Source organism: Myxine glutinosa, chromosome 4 (assembly GCF_964187855.1).
Source record: "Myxine glutinosa chromosome 4, kmMyxGlut1.1, whole genome shotgun sequence".
In the NCBI taxonomy this organism is placed as follows: domain Eukaryota; kingdom Metazoa; phylum Chordata; class Myxini; order Myxiniformes; family Myxinidae; genus Myxine; species Myxine glutinosa.
The window spans coordinates 133,687,430-133,711,129 of record NC_136264.1 but is presented as its reverse complement, the minus strand read 5'-3'; the positions used below and the strand labels follow the sequence as shown (position 1 = coordinate 133,711,129).

The 23,700-nt window shown below is 51.8% G+C and overlaps 1 protein-coding gene across 1 annotated transcript in view; it reads right to left on the bottom strand.

The window, feature by feature from the left end:
* EIF4ENIF1 (eukaryotic translation initiation factor 4E nuclear import factor 1) overlaps positions 1–23,700 on the bottom strand; it is a gene marked incomplete in the record, with an annotated part of 85,244 nt that overhangs the window by 60,190 nt on the left and 1,354 nt on the right. The window contains 2 exon segments of the mRNA XM_068113493.2: positions 10,882–11,001; positions 13,014–13,158. Coding sequence (XP_067969594.2) covers positions 10,882–11,001; positions 13,014–13,158 — 265 coding nt within the window.

The following is a 23,700-nucleotide window of genomic DNA, read 5'->3' as shown; positions in this document are numbered from 1 at the left end:
CGTGGTTCGTGCGAGACTCGATCCTCGCTTCCGCGGCGGCGTGGGTACTTAGGTACATGCGAAAATTGTCCCGAGACCCTTTCCCGCGTCCGACCGGAAGTGGCGACTCAGTCTCGCGGTTGCGAAGACCCAAGGAGAACAAGGGGCTTAATCTCCCCTTGGTAAGGGAACGGGCTTCGCTAAAACCGTAACATTTGGTGTCCGGGAGTGGGATTGGTCCTGGAGTGCGCTTCACGCACTCGAAATTACGAGCGAACGAAATTTAGTTCTTTTAAAGCCAAATTATATTCGTAACATGGCTGGCAAAGGTGGTCGAATGCCGGTGGGGGTAGAAGTAAAGGAAAAATTGATGACTCAGGACCTGCAGAGACAGTTGGTAGTGGAAGCAGAAAAGGGTGCGGCAGTTGGTAAAGAAAATGGCAGCGCCTCACACGTGGCGGCAGAGGCCAAACCCGTTGTGCAAGTGAGTTTGGACATGCAATTATTCATGACAATGCAGGGCCTACATGATCAGGATGAGTGAAAAAATGGACACAATGGGGGAGGGCATTGGGCGCAGGTTGAGCGAGGAAGTAGCAGTGGTGCGCGACGAGGTGACACGGTGTGGAGAACGCGTGGGGAGCGAGCTTGAGCAGAGCACAGCCAAGTTGCCCGGGGATATGGAAATTGCGACGCGGGGTGTAGAAGAGCCGACGGTCGCCGAATTGGACAAATAAATTTCATGGGTGCCAGCGGTCGCCGAGGAAAAAGGAATAATTGGAATTGAAGAAACAATTGGGGCCGAAGAGACGGTAGAAACAGAAAATAAATCGCGGGAGAAGGTAATGGAACCCGCACAAAGTTTGTATTCACACCGTGATGCCGGGCTTGCTAACTCAATGGAAAGTTTGCAGGTGCGGCTGGGGAAGGAGGACCCCGAGGTGAGTAGAAATAATGGCGCGAATGTGTTTGGCGCGAATGGGTTTTTGGCGCGCTTGGGAGAGACGAAACCCGGGCGTTCGCGGAAGGTCCATTGTGCGGTGTACGAGGGCGACTGGTACGAAGTACGAGAGAGAGTGTGCGCCGAAGTGCGAGCGAGAAAAGTGTGCGCCGGAGTGTGCCGGAGAAGAGTGTGTTACGGAGTGTGTGCTACAGAGTGTGTGCAGGAGTGCACACCAGAGCGTGTTGCAGAGTGTGTGCAGGAGTGCACACCAGAGCGTGTTGCAGAGTGTGTGCAGGAGTGCACACCCGGGGGTGTTACGGAGTGTGTAACAGAAAAGTGTGCAATGATGGGGTGCGTGAAAGGTGCGAGTGCGCCTTGGTGGTGTGCACCTGAGATTGTAAGAGATGGGTGTGCACAGGAGTGCGCGATAGCGGAGAGTGTGAAAGGCATGAGTGCGCCTAGGTGTGCAGGTACAAGTACGGAGTGTGAGGGAGAATGCACACCAGAGAATGTGGAAGGAGAGTGTGCAGTAACGGAGTGTGTGGGAGGCGCGGGGACACCTGGGTGTGCGAGTGCGGAGTGGGTCACGAGTGGTGAGAACGCGGCTCAAGCATCGACACCGACCAGGGTAGCGTTTAGCGGGACGGATAGCGGATGTGAGCCCCCGGTGAGTGGTGTGCAGCAGGGACCGGCGGGGATCGGTGCGGCGGCGGTCTCGCAAGGGCCGACGTGCACGATTCGTGCCGGCCCCCGCACTGTATGGTTGGTGCCGAGCCGTGGCGGCAAAGGCAATTGGCGAGGTTCAAGGGGAGGTAGGAGATTTCGGAGCCGCGCACCTTGGCGGGTGCAGTGCTCCGACCGTGGCCGTTTGGGTCATCGTGCGTGGGACCGCGAGGCCCCGCGCAGGGATGGAGCCCTGAACCTCGGACCATCAATACCTCTGCCCCCTTTGGATCGAAAATGCCGGACGGACCCAACATACAGGCTAACAACCACCCACATGGATCGCTCGGCCTTCCGAGGCCGAGCCGTGACGACAATGTACATCCACTTGGTGAGGCTCGAGTGTATTGGACTGATGAAAGTAGTGTACCCCACGTGGAGGAATGGTAGTGTTACCATTCCTCACACTGACAGGGCCCATGAGCATTAGTTTAGGGGGATGGCAGTGATAGGCACATGGGGGTGCCAGCAATGGTTACCTCCATGGGGCACCAAAGCTAGCCGAGGGAGGGCTAGGATAATGTTAGGGAATTAGCAGACTGTAGAGACAAGATTTAAGTCGTGACACTTGTACTGTAGTGGGGACGTAGGTAGATTAGATGGATGATAAAGAAAAAGGGAGTGCATAGTTTAAAGGGCCGACGGGGAAGCATGAGGTGTATGGGAAGTAGTGTGCGAGATAAAAGGTGTGAGCACAAAAGGGTGTGAGAAGAATGGTGTGCGAATAAGTGGTGTGGAATGCTTGGTGTGGGAATAAAAGGTGTGGAATGCATGGTGCGAAGGAGTGAATGGGGGGAGGTGGAACTCATTCACGGACGCCGGGGGTGGGTAGTGTAAAGCCAGGTCGAGGGTATAGGCAAAATTTATATGGATATTGACACCTGTGGTGCGGGTAGTAGAACGAAGTGTTTTGTTGGGTGCATGAGTATGTGGAATGGCTGGGCGTGTGGTTTAATTGGTGCGTATGGTTATTGGGGCACTCCGCCACTGGTAGTTTGTCGGCCAGGTGAGGCCGCAGGTAGGCTCTGGGAGCCAGTTAGGGTAGTTGTGAGTGTTGAGTGGGGCCCGAGGATCCCAGGAGAGGACCCGGATTGCCCAATGCCAGAGTGGGCATCAGGGGGTAAGCACGAGGAAGGGCCTTCCCCAGTTAGGGTAGTTGTGAGTTGTTGAGTGGGGCCCGAGGATCCCAGGAGAGGACCCAGATTGCCCAATGCCAAGGTGGGCATCAGGGGGTAAAGTGCCAGGAGGGCCTGAGGGGCCTTCCCCAGTTTAGGTAGTCGCAGGAGCAGGTAAGCGCGGGTGGCAACTTCAGTGGCGGAGGTGCGCAGGTAGGTAGACCTGCTGGTAGAGCCACACGACCCAGCCCCGAAATTGTGCAAGGGCACAGAGAGAAAATTTGTGGGAGTGAGACCCAAATTCAGATGGCACCAGGTGGGCAATGGGAATTCAGGGTCTTCGAACCACATAGTTTAAAGAGGCCGATTGGCCGGGTATGACCCCGGGCAGTTTAACAGAGTAAATGTCAGTAGTGTAGCTAGGAGATGAGAAATCCCTTCGCACCATCCACAGCCAGTCACCAAGGAGGACGAAGCACCACACCAAGGCTTTGTGAACTGTTGAGTAGTAAAGACGCATCATGACGTCATGTGACATTGTGTTTGTTCCATTCCTTCCTTCCTGGGAGGGATTGGGAGACGAATTTGGAATAGAGGGGGATATGGGAGACAAGATGTAGAGACGGATTGTAAATACAAGGAGGGCTAGGGTAGTGTAAGCCGACGCTGGGGGGTACGGACGGTTCGGGACGAGCCTGCTCTGCTCGCTCTTCCGCGCCCCTCACATTGCATTACCTTGTGTTTCTGTGTGCCGTTGCGTCCTTTCCGTTTTGCTTGTGCCTCGTCTCTCCCCCCACCCCAGGACCATTTTGGAGGTGGAACTGTGCAGCACCATCGACCTGTGCAGCATCCTTTCTGCACCTTGCTACATCTGTGCAGCCGAACTGTGCAGCATTTGCTGCCATTTCCTTTTGCTGTAACTTTGCTGCACCTGTGCAGCACTTTGCTGCCACAAACCCTTTGCTGCACCTTACACACTATTGACCACAAGCTTTGCGGCCTTGCACCTCTGCTGTGCAGCACCTTGCTGAAAAATAATCTTGCACCTTCGGACCACTTTTGTTGAGTGGCATTAATGCCAAGCAGTCGGACCACATGGGAGTGGCCCTGCCTGGCAAAGCAATAAAATAAAAGCATTTTTTGTGGATTTTTATTATGGTGTGCTAGGGATGAGAAGATGTGTAAGTTTAGGTAGCCCTGAAGATCAAAAATGGCCTGTATGCCGGTCCGGGGGCTAGCCGTTTTGATATATGCACACAGAAGAAGCAAGAAGCAAGATGCAAGAAGCAAGCAGCAAGTGTTATGATTTTGAGTGTGTTGTGTTTTTGCTGTGCTTTCTCACCCCTCCAATCTTCTCTTCCAAAAAGGACAGGTCCTAGGTCATAGAATTGTAAATAAGGTTAAGTTTTTGTGCTTGTAAATATAAAAATGCTGTCCACCGGCTATGTGTTTAGTTTGACAAATTCCGGATATTCGGTTAATTGTGGGTGTGAATCTGATACGTAGCTACTCAACGCAATAGGAGGGACATATCTCGTGTTTTAAAACTGTTGCATACACGGGTCAGAGTAAATGTTAGAGGGAACCACACCTATATGTCACATGTAAAAGTAAAAGTTAATTTTGCATGTCATTCTCTAACCGGTCGTTTCAGTTGTTGGTTTCGACTCGGGGACGAGTCTGACGAGGGAGGGGTGAAGTGTTGCAGTTTTGTGTTTTTACAATAAAGGTTAATTTCCCCTCCTAGTTTAGTTACACTACAACATGTAGCCTCGTTTAAGCTCAGTTATTTCATAGTAAATGTAAGCGTAGACCTTTCCTGTGTTTAGTTTTGCGTTGAGTAGAATAATGAGAGATAGGTCCTTTATGATGCCTCGATGCTTTGGGTTTTGGCGCAAAATACCACGAGGCCGGCCTGAACAAGTTGATCAAGGCCGAAGGAAGGCGGGGCAGAAGGAGTGGGAGTGACCGGTAAGCACGAGCCGCCAATCAGGGCTCGAGGGGAGTGACTTACCACTGCGGCAAAGGGCGGGGTTTGGAACATTCGATGCGGGCTAGGGCGGGGCCAATATAACCCTGTGCCCGGAGCCCCCACCTCAGTTATGAGACGGGAGGAGACGCGCCAATTTGGGAAGTTATGAGAAGGGAGGCAGACGAGTTATGAGAGTGCGGGGTGTTGAGTACGAACACAAGTTATGAGCCGGGGTCCTCCGTTGAGTTGAGTGGAGTAAGATCCCCGAGAAGTTGGAGGGCAAGTTGTGCCGAGTTCAGTTACGAGAGTGAAAGCGCGCAGTTGTATTAATCGCGCTGTAAAAGACAGCCGTGCCGGGCCACAGACACGCGCATATTTTCCTCCTGCCTGCCTTTGCCACAACACGCGCCACGAGGATTCTCCCGCCTGCCTGCCTGCCTGTCTTCGCCGGGATACGTGCGGTGACCGTCAGAGGGCCAGGCCGGGTGAGCTGTTCCTGGACAACCAAAGCCGGCGCGTTCAGCGCATGAACATTTCTTCCTTCATCCCCCTGTGAGTGTGCGTGGGCCCATTGTCTGGCAAGATAAGTAAGACTGTTTTAGACTGCCCTGTGTCTCTGCTTCTTCTACCAGTGTACATTGTAAATAATAATAAATAAACCTGTTATTCCTTTGGTTCGACCGCTTTTGTCTCTCCATCATTGACTTAGCATGGTACGAATGATGTCGCTCTGATCGGGTTCCAATAGCAAGGTAACAGCACGGACCATGTGGTACGCCATCCACTCGGGTGTACTCAATTACGTGTGGTTCGTGCGAGACTCGATCCCCGCTTCCACTCGACCCTTTCCGACCATTTCCCGCGTCCGACCGGAAGTGGCGACTCAGTCTCGCGGTTGCGAAGACCCAAGGAGAACAAGGGGCTTAATCTCCCCTTGGTAAGGGAACGGGCTTCGCAAAACCGCAACTGTGGGAGCTATGCTCGCACGATAAAACCGGACAAAATGAACGAAGCCAGGAATGATGTTTCACTGAGCTATTTATTTTCAGCTCACTCGAAAGAACTCAAAAGCACAATCAGCCCATCGAACGGGCGGCAATTTATTCGTAAAGTTCAACACACAAAAGCCACGCCTCTCAGGCGGGGCGTGGTATGCAAATAGGTAAGCCAAGTGTTCGCCCGGGAAAGGCAAGTCTGGACACGCCCGGGCAAGTCCGGACAAGTGACCGCTCGCCGGTTGCGTCATCGGCCGGTGCAAGGTAATTGTGTCATGCTTCTGGTAACCGCTACATGCGCCCCCCCAGAATTACCATGCACCGGGAGAGTCAGTTTGAGGGGGGTCTTGATGACCCGGCTGAAACGACCCCTGGCGATTCGTGTGGGGGTGGTAGGTGGCGTGGCAGTGGATGGTCGGGCGGGGGGCTTGGTTGACGGGGGACGGCCCCGTCGTGGAGAAAGGGCCAACCGTGGAGGTTGGTCGAGGTCCAAATGGGCCGGCTTGAGGCGGTCCATGGAGATGCGGTCCGGCTTGCCACTGATGTCAATGATGAACGACTTGTCGTCCCTCTTCAGGACCCGGAAAGGTCCATCGTACGGTGGCTGGAGCGGTCCCTGGTGTGCGTCGCGCCGGATAAAAACGTACTCCGCAGTGCGAAGTGCTGGGGGGAAGTGGGGTTGGGGGCAGCCGTGGTGGGACGTGGGCACGGGGGCAAATCTCCTGGCGGCCTCCTGGAGGACCGAGCGTTGGCGAGCCAGGGGCCGGTGGCGTCAGGGATGAACTCGCCCGGCACACGCAGTGGCTGGTCGTAGACCAGCTCGGCGATGTAAGCCTCGAGGTCCTCTTTCGGGGGCCGTTCGGAGGCCCAATAGGACCCACGGGAGCCTGTCGGCCCAACCGTCGTCCTAGAGGCTGGCCCTGACAGCGGCCTTCATCGAGCGGTGGAACCGCTCGCACAAACCGTTGGCTTGGGGGTGGTAGGCCATGGTGCGGTGTATCTTGATCCCCAAGGCCTGGGCGACTGCGCCCCAAAGCCCGATGGCGAATTGCGGGCCTCTGTCGGAGGAGATGTCCGAGGGCGCGCCAAAACGGGCAATCCAGGTGCCAATGAAGGCCTGCGCCACGTCGGCGGATGTCGTTGATGCCAGCGGGATGGCCTCCGGCCACCTGGTGGTCCTGTCCACCATCGTGAGGAGGTGGGTGAAGCCCCGCGAGGAGGGAAGGGGTCCCACCAGGTCCACATTAACGTGGTCGAAGCGCCGCGCGGGCACGTCGAATGGTGCCAACAGGGCCTGGGTGTGCCGGTGGACCTTCGCGCGTTGGCAGGCGACACAGGCGTTGGCCCAGTCGCGGACGTCTTTACGGAGCCCGTGCCAGACGAACTTTGCTGCCACGAGCTTCTGTGATGCTTTCCGGCCCAGGTGGGAAAGGCCGTGGAGGGCGTCAAAAATGTGCCGCTGCCATCCGGTGGGCACAATGGGGAGAGGTTGGCCCAGGGAAACGTCGCACAGGAGAACCGTGCCTGTGTCCTCGAAGGGGACGTCGGCCAATCGCAGGCTTGTGTCCGCTGTCCGGAGGGCTTGCACCGTTGGGTCGGCGGTCTGGTCGGCCGCCATGCGGGCGAAGTCCACACCCAGGTGGACGGCGTTCGCGCCGGACCGGGAGAGGCAATCGGCCACAGCGTTGTCCTTGCCCACGACGTGCCGGATGTCCGTCGTAAATTCGGACACGGCGGAGAGGTGGCGCTGCTGGCGGGCCGACCACGGCTCCGTAACCTTGGCCATGGCGAAGACCAGGGGTTTGTGGTCCACAAACGCCGTGAACGGGCGGCCCTCCAAAAGATGGCGGAAGTGGCGAACAGCCAGGTAAAGGCCGAGGAGCTCGCGGTCGAAAGCGCTATACTTGCGCTCGTTAGGGCGAAGCTGCCGGCTGAAGAAGGCCAGCGGTTGCCAATCCCCGTTCAACCACTGTTCATGCACGGCGCCCACCGCGTAGTCGGAAGCGTCCGTGGTGAGGGCGATGGGTGCGTCGAGCGCCGGGTGCGTCGAGCGCCGGGTGCGTCGAGCGCCGGGTGCGTCGAGCGCCGGGTGCGTCGAGCGCCGGGTGCGCCAGCATGGTCGCGTTGGCGAGGGCCAGCTTAGCGCCCGTGAACGCCGCGTCCATCTCTATGGTCCAGGCGACGTCGTGCTTGGCCGGCTTGCCCCGGAGGGCTACGTACAGGGGGCGCATGAGTTGGGCGGCGCGAGGCACGAACCGGTGGTAGAAATTTACCATCCCCAAAAATTCCTGTAGGGCCTTGATGGAGCGGGGGCGCGGGAAACTTGTGACTGCCTCCACCTTGGTAGGCAGCGGGACGGCCCCACGCTTCGTGATGCGGTGCGCCAGGAAGTCGATGGCCGTTACGCCAAACTGGCATTTCGCCGGGTTGATGAGGCCGTGCTGGCTGAGGCGCTCAAAAAGCGTGCGCAGGTGGATGAGGTGCTCCGCCCGGGAAGTGCTGGCGACGAGAATGTCGTCCAAGTAGACGAAAAGGAAGGTGAGGTCGCGCAGCACGCTGTGCATCAGCCGCTGGAAGGCCTGGGCCGCGTTCTTAAGGCCGAACGGCATGCGAAGGAACTCGAAGAGGCCAAAAGGTGTAATTACCGCCGTCTTTGGCACGTCGGCCGGCCGGCCGGGTACCTGGTGATAGCCCCGAATGAGGTCGACCTTGGAAAAGATCACCCACCCCACCAAACGGGCGGCAAAGTCCTGTATGTGTGGTATCGGGTACCGGTCGGGGGTGGTGGCGTCGTTGAGGTGGCGGTAATCGCCGCATGGTCGCCATCCGCCACCTGGTTTGGGCACGATGTGCAGGGGCGAGGCCCACGCGCTATTCGAGCACCGCACAATGCCCAATCGCTCCAGCACGTCGAATTCCACCTTCGCCACGGCGAGTTTGGCCGGGTCGAGGCGGCGAGCCCTGGCGTAGACCGGTGGACCTGTGGTCGGGATGTGGTGTTCGACGCCGTGCTTGACGGCGATGGTCGAAAACGTCGGCTGCGTGAGGGCGGGAAACTCGGCGAGTAGGCGGGTGAAATCGTCCACGGCCAGGAGCGCGGAGGCTAGCTTGGTCGGAGCGGAGCCGCTCAATGAGCAAGCAAGCGAGCTGAAGGTCTCCGCGTTGATGAGCCGGCGCCGTTTGACGTCGACCAAAAGCCCATGCGCGCAAAGAAAATCTGCACCCAGCAAGGCCATGGGCACGTTCGCCGTGATGAAGTCCCACCTGAAGCGCTGGCCCCCGAAGCAGAATGCGACGCTGCGCGAATCGAAGGTGCGGATGGAGGAGCCATTTGCGGCGACCAAGGCGGGGCCGCAAAGCGCTGCCTGTTTGTCCTGCACCGAGGCGGGTATCACGCTCAGCTGAGCGCCAGTGTCGCACAAAAAACGCCGCCCGGACGCTGTGTCCATGATAAACAGAAGGCTGACTGAATGGCCGACGCTCATGGCAGGCAGCGAGCGCCGGCCTGGTCGTTTCCCGACCTGCCGAAAGTACACGGTGGGCGGCACGTTCTGGCCTTCTGCCCGAACCTGGCGTGGTATTAGCACATGGTCCGCTCTGGTGGAGGCTCCGGCGGTCGCGCCGGGTTCGGTCGACGGGGCGTCGTGGCGGCCGCTGCCGCCAGTGGCGCTGGCTCGGCCGGTGGTGGCGCCGGTCGTGGCGCGGGCGTTGCCTCGGTCGGCCCAAGGTTCCAGGCGGCCGCTCCGACGTGTCGCCTGGCCGAGAAAAATTTATCGGCCTCTATGGCCAGGGCGCGAGGGCCAAAGCTAACCGTACCTGCCCGGGTAGCTGCCGGAGGAACAGCTCGCGGAAGAGGAAATCCGGGCTGTGGTCGCCGAGTAGAGCCAGCATGTGGTCCATGCGCTCGGATGGACGGGCCTCACCCAGCTCTGGGAGGTCGAGTAGCTGTCGCGCGCGTTCGGTCTCCGTGAGTCCAAACGCACCGAGGAGTAGGCCTTTGAGCGCGCCGTATTTGTCGGCGTTCGGCGGGTTCTGTAGGAAGCTCAGGACCCGGGCCGCGGTGGAGGCGTTGAGGGTGGAGACCACATGGTGGTAGCGCGTTGTGTCCTCCGTAATGTTCCGCATGGCGAATTGAGAATCCGCTTGGGCGAACCAGACGGCCGCGTGCGATTCCCAAAAGCCCGGGAGCTTCAAAGCTACAGATGACTCCATCGCCATGTTCTTGAAAAGGGGTCACCAATTGTGGGAGCTATGCTCGCACGATAAAACCTGACAAAATGAACGACGCCAGGAATTAAGTTTCACTGAGCTATTTATTTTCAGCTCACTCGAAAGAACTCAAAAGCACTGAATCAGCCCATCGAACGGGCGGCAATTTATACGTAAAGTTCAACACACAAAGGCCACGCCTCTCAGGCGGGGCGTGGTATGCAAATAGGTAAGCCAAGTGTTCGCCGGGGAAAGGAAAGTCTGGACACGCCCGGGCGAGTCCGGACAAGTGACCGCTCGCCGGTTGCGTCATCGGCCGGTGCAAGGTAATTGTGTCATGCTTCCGGTAACCGCTACACAACAATATAAATGAAAAAGGGCTCCATGAGTCTATGCGCATGAGCGTCATGAACCATCATGCCAAGCTTAAAAACGATTCGTTGAGCCACCTCGAACAAGTAAGGAAAAAACATTAATGGACCGACTGACTGACATCGTTATGGCTTTAACAGCTCTTCAGACTTTGTCGTAGAGGAGCTAAGAAGGAAAAGAAAATAATAAAAGAGAAAAGAAAAGAACAGAAAAAGGGAAAAAAGAACTAAAGAAAGGAAGAACCAAATATAACAATACAATGCTTTTCCCATAAGCCCCAGGAGGACACACTAGGACTCCTGCCACACTCGTTAAGAGGCAGAATAATAGCATTACAATTAAAACTTCAAGATGAGGTCCTCGCAGACCTCAAAATGTCAGAATTCCATTTAAGAGCAGAAAATACTCATCCCCAAATATTTGCAAGAATTTGTATGAGAACAATTTCACACTAATGAAGAAAATCCAATAATTACATTCCTGTTTGTCATAGAATTAAGCAGAATGCAACTCAAAAAAATAATCTAAAACCGAGAAGTTACATGGTTGCAATCCACTCCATTAAATGCATACCATTGTCCTTTAGATGGTCGTGATTGGCAACCAAATTGCCCAAGATTGGTGCAACATCAACTTTTGCTTTTCTCAGTAGATCCAAGATGTCCACTTTTTCCTCATAGGCATGCACAGATCCTGAAGGGTAGGAATGGTAGAGGATCGAATTGGAGCAGGATGCAGAATGGACCAAATGCAGTATTAAGAGTTGTTATCACAAATATAATCTGAAGTAACTAGTCTGTGCTAGTTCCCAAGAAATTTGATTCGTCGTAAATTTTTGACAATCACATGAAAATGTTGAATCCGGGCAAGGTAGCAAACAAGCTGGCACCATGAGAAGGTTTAGAGGTGATCAACATGATTACTGTTACCACAAGAATTTCTGCAAGCAGTGCTGGCCCATACAGGTTACACTGGACCAAACACACAGGTCATATTCAGTGACATCTGCCGTACTACCAATCTGTGGTGCTGGGTGGATTACCCATCTGAAATTTTGATGTGCCAAGATGCGTTCACACAAACCTCATTTCTCATAACTATGGATTTCCTCCAGACTAACCCTTCTGTGTCAACACACCAAGGATGATTTTCCTTCAATCCAATATGGCTGCCACACCATGTGACCAATGATGTTTTCGTGATAATCTTTTAATCCCCATGCCTAATCAATGACACACAAAGTTTCGAGTCAATCGATTTGGTGGTTTGGAGAAGATGTTTTTTTCATGTTTTAGGTTAAATCCAATATAGCTGCCAAACCATGTTAACTATGATGTCAAATTTAATATTTCAATACAAATGTGTCATTGATCATGCGCATGCAATTTCAGATATTTAGGATAAGGAATTCGATTAAAACATTTTTGGCTGGTATACCACTTCACCTATGATGTCATCATCATCATGCTTTTGTTCCCCATTGAGAGTATTGACAACGTGCCAAGTTTCAAATTTTTACATTCAGTGGTTTCCGAGAAATAATTTTGTAATTATTTGCTTTTAATCCAAGATGGCTGCCATGATGTGACCACAATAATCCAAGATGTGACCTATGACGTCAATCATCATAAAAACATTCTGCATGGGTGTCACTCCTACCCTGAAAGTTTCGTCTCAATCAGACATATGGTTGCTGAGAAAAACGAGGATTAGCCCGTACAGACGGACCGACAACCCGAAAACATAATGCCTCTGGCGACTTCGTAGGTGGAGGCAGAAAAAATAAACTCGAACAGCACTCAAGAGCACATAGTCTCACCTTGCGCGTTCATTCTGAACAAAAATACCATCGTAAACAGGACACACTACTATTATGGCCCACTGCTATTACAACCCATATACCTGTATCATCAATGCACCCTGTTATGTCACATCGTTTCTTGGCATGGTTTATAAATGTCAAACTTAATTATACGCCTGCATCAGGTCATAGATCAGATATATGAGGTTTCAGATTCTTCAGATAAGAATTTCAATTCAATTAATTATGACTGGAATACGACTTCTCCGATGACATCATTGCTATCACTCTATATACCCCATGTGGAGTTGATGACATATGCCAAGTTTCAGTTTTTTTCCATTGAGTGATTTGGGAGAAAATGTCCAATTTTTTTCCTTTAATCCAGTATGGCTGCCATACCATGTGACCTATGACAGAGTTGGCAATAAAATATTAGCCATGGGGAGTCCTTCCTATGTTTAAAGTTTCGCATAAATTAGACAAGCGGTTGCAGAGAAAACCATTTTAAAAGGAAGGGCGGGCGCACACACACACACACACACACACACGGGCACACACACGGGCGCACACACACACGGGCGCACACACACACACGGGCACACACACACACACGGGCGCACACACACACACACGGGCGCACACACACACACACACACACACACACACACACACACACACACACACACACACACACACACACACACACACACACACACACACACGGCATTGCAATATCTTCGTATCCCTTTGGGGCGAGACGGGCAAAGTCTAGCAAAATAATCTCTTCTGGTGTGAAATCTGTATTTTTTTTTTAATGCTTTGACTGGGCTGCACATACAACGCTTAAATACACAACAGAAAAAAAAATGTTTAATTTGTGCAAAGGCAATCTTTATCAAACCTCGAGACTTGGGATCTTCACGCATCACCGTCTGCCTGTCACATGCCCCAATGCCTGAGCCAACTTCACGGTGTCCTCCAGCTCCTCTGAACCACTGGCTAAAACGGCTGGACGCCACCGTCTTGCTAGGTGTCTCCTCCTCCATCTACACAACAGTGGGGAAATTACACAAAGAACCTTCAAGGCTACCATTACACAACAGAAGAGGCCAATGGATAACACATCGACTGCAGGAACACATTGTCGAAAACCTTCCCTGAGCACTCATCCATTATGATGCACATTGTGGCCCAAACCCCCTCAGGAAACAATCAAGACAATGTACATCTCCTTTGTGACTGGATTTGTTCAAATGGATATTCTCGGTAACAATTTGTGCAAAGGCAAGCATTTCCAAGAAAGCCAGGAGGTGCAGGTTGTTTACTGATGGATAGCGTCACAAATCGATACAAATAGGCATAGGTGCCACAAGCAGACAGTGCTACAAAACGTTTTGGGTTGGTCTGCACAGGGTTCCCACCTGAGCACTTTACCTCATGGTAGATATCAGGTCCACACCCGGTATAACTAACAATACTATAATGATTTGCTCATTCTCTACGATTTGTGTGCAAGAACATTGCCGTCTTCTAAAAATCATCGGCCTACAGGTAATGTACAGTACAGGTTCAACTTCCCCCAAGGCCCTTAGGCATGGAAAGAAAATCAACTCTCCACTCATATTCCCAACTGGCAATTTGAATCAATAAAAATAAAGTGCACGTAACACCATTTCCAGATCATTATGCAAACATTTAAACCATAATTTTGTAGCAGTTTAATAGCTGTCGACAACAAGTCCACCACCTTTTAAAGGATTTCAGCCACATAGAACGGAATAAACAATGCTACACGTGACGGTTCTCATTTGCAGATTCTCTCACATCAAACGGTCTCTTAAAAATGAAATTTGAGAACCAAATCCAAGACCAAAACTTAAAGATAATGCCATAGGTAAGACAGGAGCATTCCATTCTGCCTCTAGGATAATCAATATGACCTGAGGGAGAGGGGGGGGATTTTCCACTTGGATTGGTTAATTGTCAAATTATTTGCCGAACCTAATCAATTCCCTTCAATCCAAAGCAATAAGGTGCAAGCAATTAAAATTTATCGATTACCTGTGCCATGAGGGTTGATGAAGGTTATGTTTTCACCCCTGTCTGTTTGTCTTTAGCTGTGAGCAGAATATCTCAAAAGGTTATGGACGGATTCGGATATATTTTGTTGGACAGGTTGGGTGTGTGACAAGGACAAATTGATTAGATTTTAGTGAAGATCTGGATACTATAATTTTTTGGGTTAAGCTCAGTACGCAGATCTACTGTATTTTACAGAGGGAAGGTCCATGGCACCTCAAATTTTTCATAACTTGAAAGGATTCCATGAAAAGTAGATGTTCGATAGGTGCTTAAAAGCAGTGTTTGTGTGTACTGTACTCCATGAACTCGGTGGACTCGTCCTGTACCCCACTCCGAGCTGAGGCTTTCCCCTTTCCGTCATCTTCAGTTATCTGCTTCTGCCAGCTTAAAACCATATAATTCTAGCCCCCTCTTTCTTTTTCCAGCAACAACTGTAAAATCCTGCACTTACAATGTCTAAAAGCCCCTTTTCCTTCCCTGTCCACCCCTGCACCTTGTAAGTGGTCCACAGTCCTGCCGCATACCCCTCCGCATTATAAGAAACCTGTAACTAAATGTGCTGGTGATCTCCAATGGAGAATCGCACATTGAATACGACCCACAAACTCGCTCATTCACCACTTTTCACAAGCAATAAGCGAGCAGTGTCTCTTTTGTAGACAAATTGAAACATTGTCACACGCATACATCCAGTGCAACTATTTATTTAACCCCCCCTGTTTATGGTTTTGAAAGTGTTATTTGCACACCTTTCTCTTGATTTTAGCTTTCCAATATTTGTTTGGCCCAAATGGTCCTCTTAGCTACCCTTCCAAAGGTGTAGTTCTGGCAAATATTCTCATATCCACGGCCAAGCTGGCAATATACAAGACTATAAAGTCTAAAAAAAAAAAATTTTTTTTTTTTTTTGTATACAGAATCGAGGCGTGTGAAAGAGCTAACATTTATTTCACAAACAAATCAAACAGACAAGCAAAATATATAAAAAGAGGGAGCGGTAGACAAGATGGGGAGAGAAGGGGAAGCACACAAACAACATTTGAGAGTAGGGACATTGGGAGATGTGTGGGAGGAAGAGGGCTTGGGGGGAGAAGGCGTGGGAAGGGGTGGGAGAAGTATAAAACAAGGACACCAAGGACTTCCAGGACAGAAGTTGGTATTTCAAAAAAGTGGATTTGGGGTGAAATTAGCAGGGGTAGAAAAGATCAAGGTTTTGGATGGGGGAAGATAAGAGATGGTGGTGAACAGCTGTTTTAAAGACCTGAAGGGAGGAGTGGGATTGAAGAGAGTGAGGGAGTTTGTTCCAGAGGCAGGAGAAAAGAGGAATGAAGGAGTGAAGGTGAGCAGAGAGTCTTGATTTTGGCAGTTTAACCACAAGAGGGTTGCAGGCAGATCTTGTGCGACCTGTAGGAATATTTGGGGGACAGAGCCCAGAGAGAGCTGGGGGGGGCAAGGCCGGAGAGGAATCGGTAGAAGATGGAAAGACCACCAACCTGCCTGCGGTGAGTGAGTGAAAGGCCCTTGGAGTTAGCTTCATCACGGGAGATTCCAATGATTCTGAACGCTTTGGTTTCAACAGCGTGAAGACGAGCTAGGCGTGAGGCAGGAGCACCAGCCCAGAGGGGAGAGCAGTATTCCATTGAGCTGCAGATGAAAGCCTTGTATGTGGTGAGGAGCTCAGGTGTGCCAAGGAAGGACTTCGCACGACGGAGGATGCCCAGTCGGCGACTGGCTTTGGAGGCCAGATTTGAAATGTGGTCAGGCTCAGGAAAGAACGCATCTCAGGAAAGATCATGGCAGATAGTGAGACCCAAAAGCTTGAGTGACAGAACTTCTTGGAGAGGATTATTCAGAAAGTGGATGGGAGGGTTGTCCAGTCGGTCTTTTCAGAGAGACATCGTAAGAGTGTGACATTTGTCAGGATTGAAAGACATGTTCCACTTGTTTGCCCAGTCTGATTTTGTCCAGGTCTGCAGAGAGTGAGGAGGCTGCAGACTGCCGATCTGAGGGATGAGGAATGGAGCGACAGAGAGTAGAGTCATCAGCAAAGAGATAGAGAGGATTTTCAAGAGAGTCAGAGAGATCATTGATGAAGACCAGAAAAAGCACAGGGCCCAGAACACTGCCTTGGGGAACTCCAGCCTGAACAGGAAGAGGAGATGAGAGAAACCCATTCAGGGCCACACGTTGACTACGACTAGAGAGGAAGTCCGCCAGCCATGCGTGGAGATTTCCATGGATACCAAAGGAGGAGACTTTGGTGAGCAGAGCGGGGTGCCAGACCGTATCGAAGGCACGTGATATGTCAAAGGAGACAGCTCTAATTTCCTGTTTGGCATTGAGGACCTCCATCCATTGTTGAGAAAGCAGAAGTCTAAATTAAAGTCTAAATTAAAGAATGATTTGTACAGCATGGACACCATGGTAATTTTTAAGGCACTTTGTGAAAGCTGAATAAAACTCGAATTTTACTGTTGCTCTCGTTCCAGTCAGTTGGAGCGTTTTGAGAAGCTAGGGTGAACAAATGATGGTTTTTGTAAAGTATCTGAAGGCTGCTTGATACTCACTTTATATCGTTTATTTTCCTCTTGTGCTTACCTTGTTAGCTTAAGTTTCCTTACGTGGTTTATGTTGTCTCCTATGCAAACTGTCTAACTGCTGGTTCTGGTTTATTTGAGTTTGCTGAAATAACCTGTTATTTTATGTTTTTGTAATAAAAGGACAAAAGCCCTTTTTGACTGACTAACACACACACACACACACACACACACACACACACACACACACACACACACACACACACACACACACACACACACACACACACACACACACACACACACACACACACACACACACACACACACACACACACACACACACACACACACACACACACACACACACACAGTCTGTGTGTGTGTGTGTGTGTGTGTGTGTGTGTGTGTGTGTGTGTGTGTGTGTGCATATACGAGCTGGCTCGGCTTGCTGAGCTCACCTCACCTCACCATGCGTCGTTAGAGGAACGATATTTTTAGCTGAGGATAATGACTGTACCTGGGTTGATGTGTTGTCATGATTTACACCAATCATAATAGAAACAATTATTTTGTACAAACGTATTTGTAATATACATGATATTACATTTTATAAACAATTAAAGTTGAATTTTTTTTTTTTTTCCAAAACAAAGTAAAATATATATATATATATATTGTTGCGAATATGGAATTTGGCCTCCATATCCGCTTGTAAATATTCCCCTATTTTCTCCAATACTCCCCAACTTTCCCCGATCCCCCATTCCCTAGTCCCATTGCATGTAAATAACAATCAGTAGAGCCGACCTTCCCCTTATTCCCCCATTAAATGTCGTGCCCAGGTCCACCGCACCACACGTAGACAACTTTCGGACATCTTCCTAGTTATTATTATTCTATGTCAGTTAAGGCCTCGTCTCCATTAATTATGACTCTTCGTTGCACCAGAATGTGATTATATGGCATCAGTTGTGAGTTTAGGACCTTTCCCATACCTCCTTCCATCTTCTTCCCCAACAATTACAACAACAACAGAGGAGATGGCGGCGGAGCGGGGGAGGATGCGTCCTCACACCGGCTCGATTAGCGCCATAGACCATGCGCTCCACGGGGTTACCACGAAGGGGCTCCTTGTCAGCTCCTCGTCAAGGGCGGAGCCTGGTAAACCCCCCGCACGCACCCAATGAGAAGCAACGTGCCGATTCCACGAGGCGGAGCTAACGAGCCGAGGGCGTGTCACTCCCCGCCGGATATACGCGGCCCCGCGCCGGATGTGACGTCAGATGCGCACCCAGCTTGGAGAAGGAAAGCCACCTGCGAGCGCTGAGAGAGATGCGCCCCCAGCTTGAGCAGACAAGACGCCATCCGAGCGCTGCGACCTCCCCGCATCTCTGGACCGGACCGAGTCGATTCTGACCTTTGAGCCCAGGTGCACCTGGAGCCATCGCTACCCGCCTGTCCTTTCCATCAATCCCCGTGTGAGTCAGCTTTGTCCCGTTTATCTGTCGTCTGTTGGGAATAATATAAGATTGTGTCTAAGTGCTTGTCTTTCTATGCTGTCCCTCTTGTAGTTGTAATCTAACCTTCCGCCTTAATATAACCTCCTCTGGAGGTCTTGAGAACTGAACCCCTGGTGTCGTATTGTGTTATTGTAATCCAGCCGGGTGTCTTCTTTTTCTTAGTGAGCCAGCATCGCGCGACTTCGTCAACGTCGAGTATAGTCGGGTAATTTGTGCGGACACGACGGCCATTCCGCTCGGCCCACTTTAACATCAAAGTCGTGTCTGTAACAATTGGTGTCGAGGAGTGAGATTCGGACCCGGGACTAAATTAGTTAGGCCCAAATTTTGGGAGGGAAAATCGAGCCGGAGCGCGTACGGCGCTCGACCAAATCGATCCGGAGCGCGGTCCCGCGGTTACTGCGCTCGACGAAATTATAACAGCAAAATTTGGATTGGTGTTACGAAACTCGAATTTTGAAAGTCGCGCTATGGCGGATCAAGACGGCTGGGGTCCGGTAGGGGAGAGTGAAGCAGGGTCGGTCCAGGACCAAATTGAGGGACATGAGGAGAGCGAAGCAGTGAGGGCGGCAGGTTCGCAAAATAGCGCCGTCACGCACGAAGTAGCGGGCGCGCAAAATGGCGCGCTCGCTCACGTGGTTGAAGGGTCCCAAAATAGCGGCGCCGCGGAGGGCGAGCCTGCGGTGGCGGCTGGGGACGCTGGGCAAACCGGGTTTGACCTCAGATTATTCTTGACCCAACTGAATGCAAAAATGGATAGGATGGAGGGCCAAATGAGGGTTGATAGTGGGCGATTAGAGGGCCAAATGAGGGGTACCGGTGAGGGGTTAGACAATAATTTTAAGGGATTAGAAAAGAAATTTGAGGAGTTAGACAACGGGATAAAAGAAGTAAAGAATGGGTTAACGGGGGTAGAAAACAGAATGGCCGCTCAAGAGAATCAGATAGAGGGAGTGAAACATGGGTTAACGGGGGTAGAAAACAGAATGGCCGCTCAAGAGAATCAAATAGAGGGAGTGAAAAATGGGTTAGAGGGGTTAGAAAACAGTATGGAAGGCAAATTGAGGGACATGAGGGACCAAGCGGAAAGGGAAGTTAAACAAATGGAGCAGCAGATAGAGGGGGTCAGAATGGGGGTAGAAACCAAACTGGATGCTCACAGGAGGAAATGGAGCAGATGAGGGTGGCATCTGGGCAGGAGATGCAAGTGATGGGAGAGCAGATCAGAAGAGGAGTGAGTGAGGAGGTCGGAGGAGTGCGCGAGGAGGTGAGGCACTGTAAGGAGCACATGGAGAAGGAGGTGAGAAAGGGGACTGTAAAGTTACAAGGGGGCATAGAGGACCTGACGCAGGAGGTGGAGCAGCTGACGGTGGGACAGACGGAGTTAGTGGAGCAGGTTCAAAGGAACACTGCGGTATTAGGAGGTTTAAAAGCGACACAAAACGACATAAAAAACGACTTAATAGCGACAAAGAGGGAATGTCAGATGGTACGTGAGGGACTGACAACGAGGTTGGACGAGGTGATAGAGGTAATGGAGACGAAGGACCGGCAGGTGAGGACGCACCTGGAAACGGTCAAGGTAGCCTTAGAGGATGAGCTTGAGGATACGTACCGGGGAATAAAAGAGGTGAAGCAGAAACTAGAAGAAGTGGAAGAAGGGATGAGCGAAATTAAGAAGCGACGGAGAGGGGATAAGAAAGAGATAAAGGAGGAAGTAAAAGAATTGGTCCAAAGTCTGTGTTTGGATCGTGATGATGTGCTCATTAACCGGATGAGGGATTCGCAGGTGATGGAGGAGAAGCGAAGAGGAAGAGGACCCGGTGTAAGTGGTGACCAATATGGTCGTGCGTATGATGCGCCAGGGGATTTAAGAAGCTTGGGGGTCGAGATGGACCCGGGTGTTCGTGAGAGGCCGTCGGTGAAGTGTGCGACAGGTCTGGTGTGCGAAAAAGGAGGTGTGCGAGAAAGTCCGACTCTGGGGTGTGTGAGGAAAAAGTGCGTGCCAAGGAGTGAGGGTGCTGGCGAGAGTGAGTCGGTCGTAGCGCGGGTGCGAGGAAGCACATGGAAGCGCGGTGTGGTGAGTGGTTACAGAGGGTGTGACGGGAGAGTGTGCGCAAGAGTGTGCGCGAGAAAGGTGTGTGACGGACAGGTGCATGAGGAAAGAGTGCGCTGTCAGAAGTAAGGAAGAGTGTCCACCTGTGGTGAGTGTTACAGAGGGTGTAACGGGAGAGTGTGCGCGAGAAAGGTGTGTGACGGACAGGTGCATGGGGAAAGAGTGCGCTGTCAAAGGCAAGGAAGAATGCACACCTGTGGTGAGTGTTACAGAGGGTGTGACGGGAGAGTGTGCGCAAGAGTGTGCGCGAGAAAGGTGTGTGACGGACAGGTGCATGAGGAAAGAGTGCGCTGTCAGAAGTAAGGAAGAGTGTCCACCTGTGGTGAGTGTTACAGAGGGTGTAACGGGAGAGTGTGCGCGAGAAAGGTGTGTGACGGACAGGTGCACGAGGAAAGAGTGCGCTGTCAAGAGTAAGGGTGAGAGTAGTGAGAGTGACATGGAGCGTGAGTTAGTTGTGACAGGTGAGAGAGGATGTACACCTGGGATGGAAGGATGCACACCTGGAATGGTAGAGCGTGAGTGGGAATGCACGCTGGAGTTGGTGGTGAGGCACGTGGTTGGGTGTGCGAATGAGGGCACACCTGTGATTGTCACAGAGGAGGTGACCGAGGAAGGGGTGCGAAGCGGTGTATTGGTGAGGTGTGCGAGCAACGAATGTGTGCCAAAGTGTTCGGTGGTCAGGTGTGTGACCAAGGCGGTGAGTGGAGTGAGGGTACCTGGGTGTGTAAGGAAGGGTACGAGGAGCATGGGCACAGCTGGATGTGTGAGCAAGGAACGGGCTGCGGGGTGTAAGCATGCAGGTGAAGCATCGACATTAAACGGGTTAGAGGTTAGGTCGACTTTTAGCCGAATCGGGCCCTCGGTGCGTGCTGGGCCTCGCTTTGAACGGCCGCGTCCGTGCTCCACTAGGCGGAGCGGGCGGCCCGATAGAAAGGGTCGTCATGGCGACCACTTTTTGTTGAGGCATTCCGGCAGGTCGAGATCGGGACATTGGATGGCTCCACGCCGAGGTGATGCGTGGGATCTCGGCCCGGGTAAGCCCCCGTCCCTGCACCGAGTGCCGGACGCATCCAGCCGCTGGCACAAAACAACCAGCATCCATTGCTTGGCTTTACGAAGCCGGGCTTTGGACAGGGATTGGCGCACCGAGAGGTATTAGTGAGTCGACTGGGTGATGAGGTTAGTGTTTTGGCCCCAAAATTAGAGAAAAACAAAATTTGATGATTGGCAAAGGATTGGCAGAGTGATGATTGGTAATGTACAGTGATTGGCAGATGATTGGCAAATTTTTAATTTGTTGAAATTTGATGTGCAAAATTGGTAGTGAGAGACCCCCGATGTGGTGGGATGGCAAATCCACCATCCCTCACAGGGTGGGGCAAAGGAGCAATAGCTTATGGGGTGTATGGCAGTGAAAACTAGCCCGGGTGGGTTAGGATATTGTGTGTAGGGATCTAGCGAAGATGACAGTAGGTAACGTTAAGATTAGTTAGTGACTGATACCTGTAGTAGGGACGCAGGTAGATTAGTGTGGATGATAATGACGAGGGAGCGCAATAGTGTAAAGGGACGACTGGGAAGCGCAAGTTTCAGAAGGGAGTAGTTAGCTGAGATGATGCCGTGTTTGTGAGAATTGAACAGGTGTGATTGCACAGGTGTGCAACTGGACAGGTGTGTGGAGCAGTGTATGAGTAGTGAGTGTGTGGATCAGCGCGAATGCGCTTGGGGAGAGAAGGGTGCAGGTGGCACCAGGTGTGAGAGCACAGGTGTGCAGGTACAGGTGTGTGGAGAGAGTTGGAGTGAGTGGTACGGAGTGGTGTGCATGGTGCGAAGGTGTGGATGGGGAAGAGTGGACCCCTTTCACGAGTACCCGGGGCGGGTAGTGTAAGTGTTAGGTAGAGGGTACAGGTAAATTGTGGTTGGATATTGGCATTTGTGGTGCGGTTGCAGAATGGTGTTGTGGATGGGTGCATTAGTGTTGTGGAAATGGCTGGGCGTGTAGCCTGTTAGTGTGTGTAGTTGGTTGGGCACTCCACCACTGTGAGGATGTCGGCCAGGTGAGGCCGCAGGTGGCTCTGGGAGCCGGTAGTAGTTGTTGTGGATGGGGCCCGAGGATCCGGAGGACGGACCCGGGTAGCCCAGTGCCAGAGGGCACCATGGGGTGACAGAGCCAGAGGGCCTTCCCCAGGTAGTTAGGTTAGGGTAAGGAGCAGGTAAGCTCGGAGGCAACTGCAGTGGTGGAGGTGTGCAGGTGGGTAGACCCACTGGGAGAGGTACACGTCGCAGCCCAGAAATTGTACGAGGGCACCGGGAGATGAATCGGGGGAGTGAGACCCCAAATTGAAGAGCACCACAGTTTGGCCAATGGGAATTGGTTTTTAGAACCCATAGTGTAAGAGGGCCAATGGTTTGGCCGGAGAAAGACCCCGGGTAGTGTAAAGTTGTTAAAGTCATTTAGGAAATAGTTAGGATTGAAGAACCTGTCGCACCATACGCAGCCACTTACCTGTGGTGATGATGATGACTCCACACCTGTGTTTTCTTTGTTTGTGTTGCAGAGATGAGAATTGCTGTTGGATTTGTGAGACGCATCACGACGTGGATGAGACATTGGGGTGATTCCATCTCTCCCTCCCTAGGAGGGACTGATGATGAATTGGTAATGGCAAATTTTGATGTTGAGTTGAAAATGGCAAATTTTGATGAGAGTTGAAAATGGCAAATTTGATTGGTTAGGAGGGAGAGAAGACGAATTTGGTTTATGGGAGGAACGGGGAAGACAGTAGGGATGTTTGTCGATTTGTAAAGTAGATGTTTATGGGTAGTGTTGTGTTTTGTGGATACAGTAAGGGGTAAGGGAGGGGCCATGTAGGTTACCTGGTGGGGGGGGGGGGGCGTACGATAGGAACGTACCTGTCTCACCTGGTTCCCATGTGCCCCCAGTGTGCATCATCTTGTATTGCGTGCACTTTTGCGCCCTTACCACCTTACTCACTTGTCTGCTTCTTTTGTCTCCCACCTCCGAGGATCTGGCTTTGGGGTAGAGAGAGAGGAGAGAGAGGTGCTGGCTGCGCAGTTGTGGGCCTGCACTTTCGCTGTTTGCTGCCGGGATCGATACACCATATGGACCGCAATGTTTGTGGCCACCCACAATGGACCGCAGTTCGTTTGCGGCCAAGCACCACCCGGGGATGGACCTATGGGTCAACGTGGCACCTATGCCATACAGGTGAACCACTAATAGTTAACACCACCAAGTGCACCACAAGAAGAGCAAGAGACACCTGCAGGGTTAGGGTTGTCGAATTTATTTTTATTCCAATGAACAAT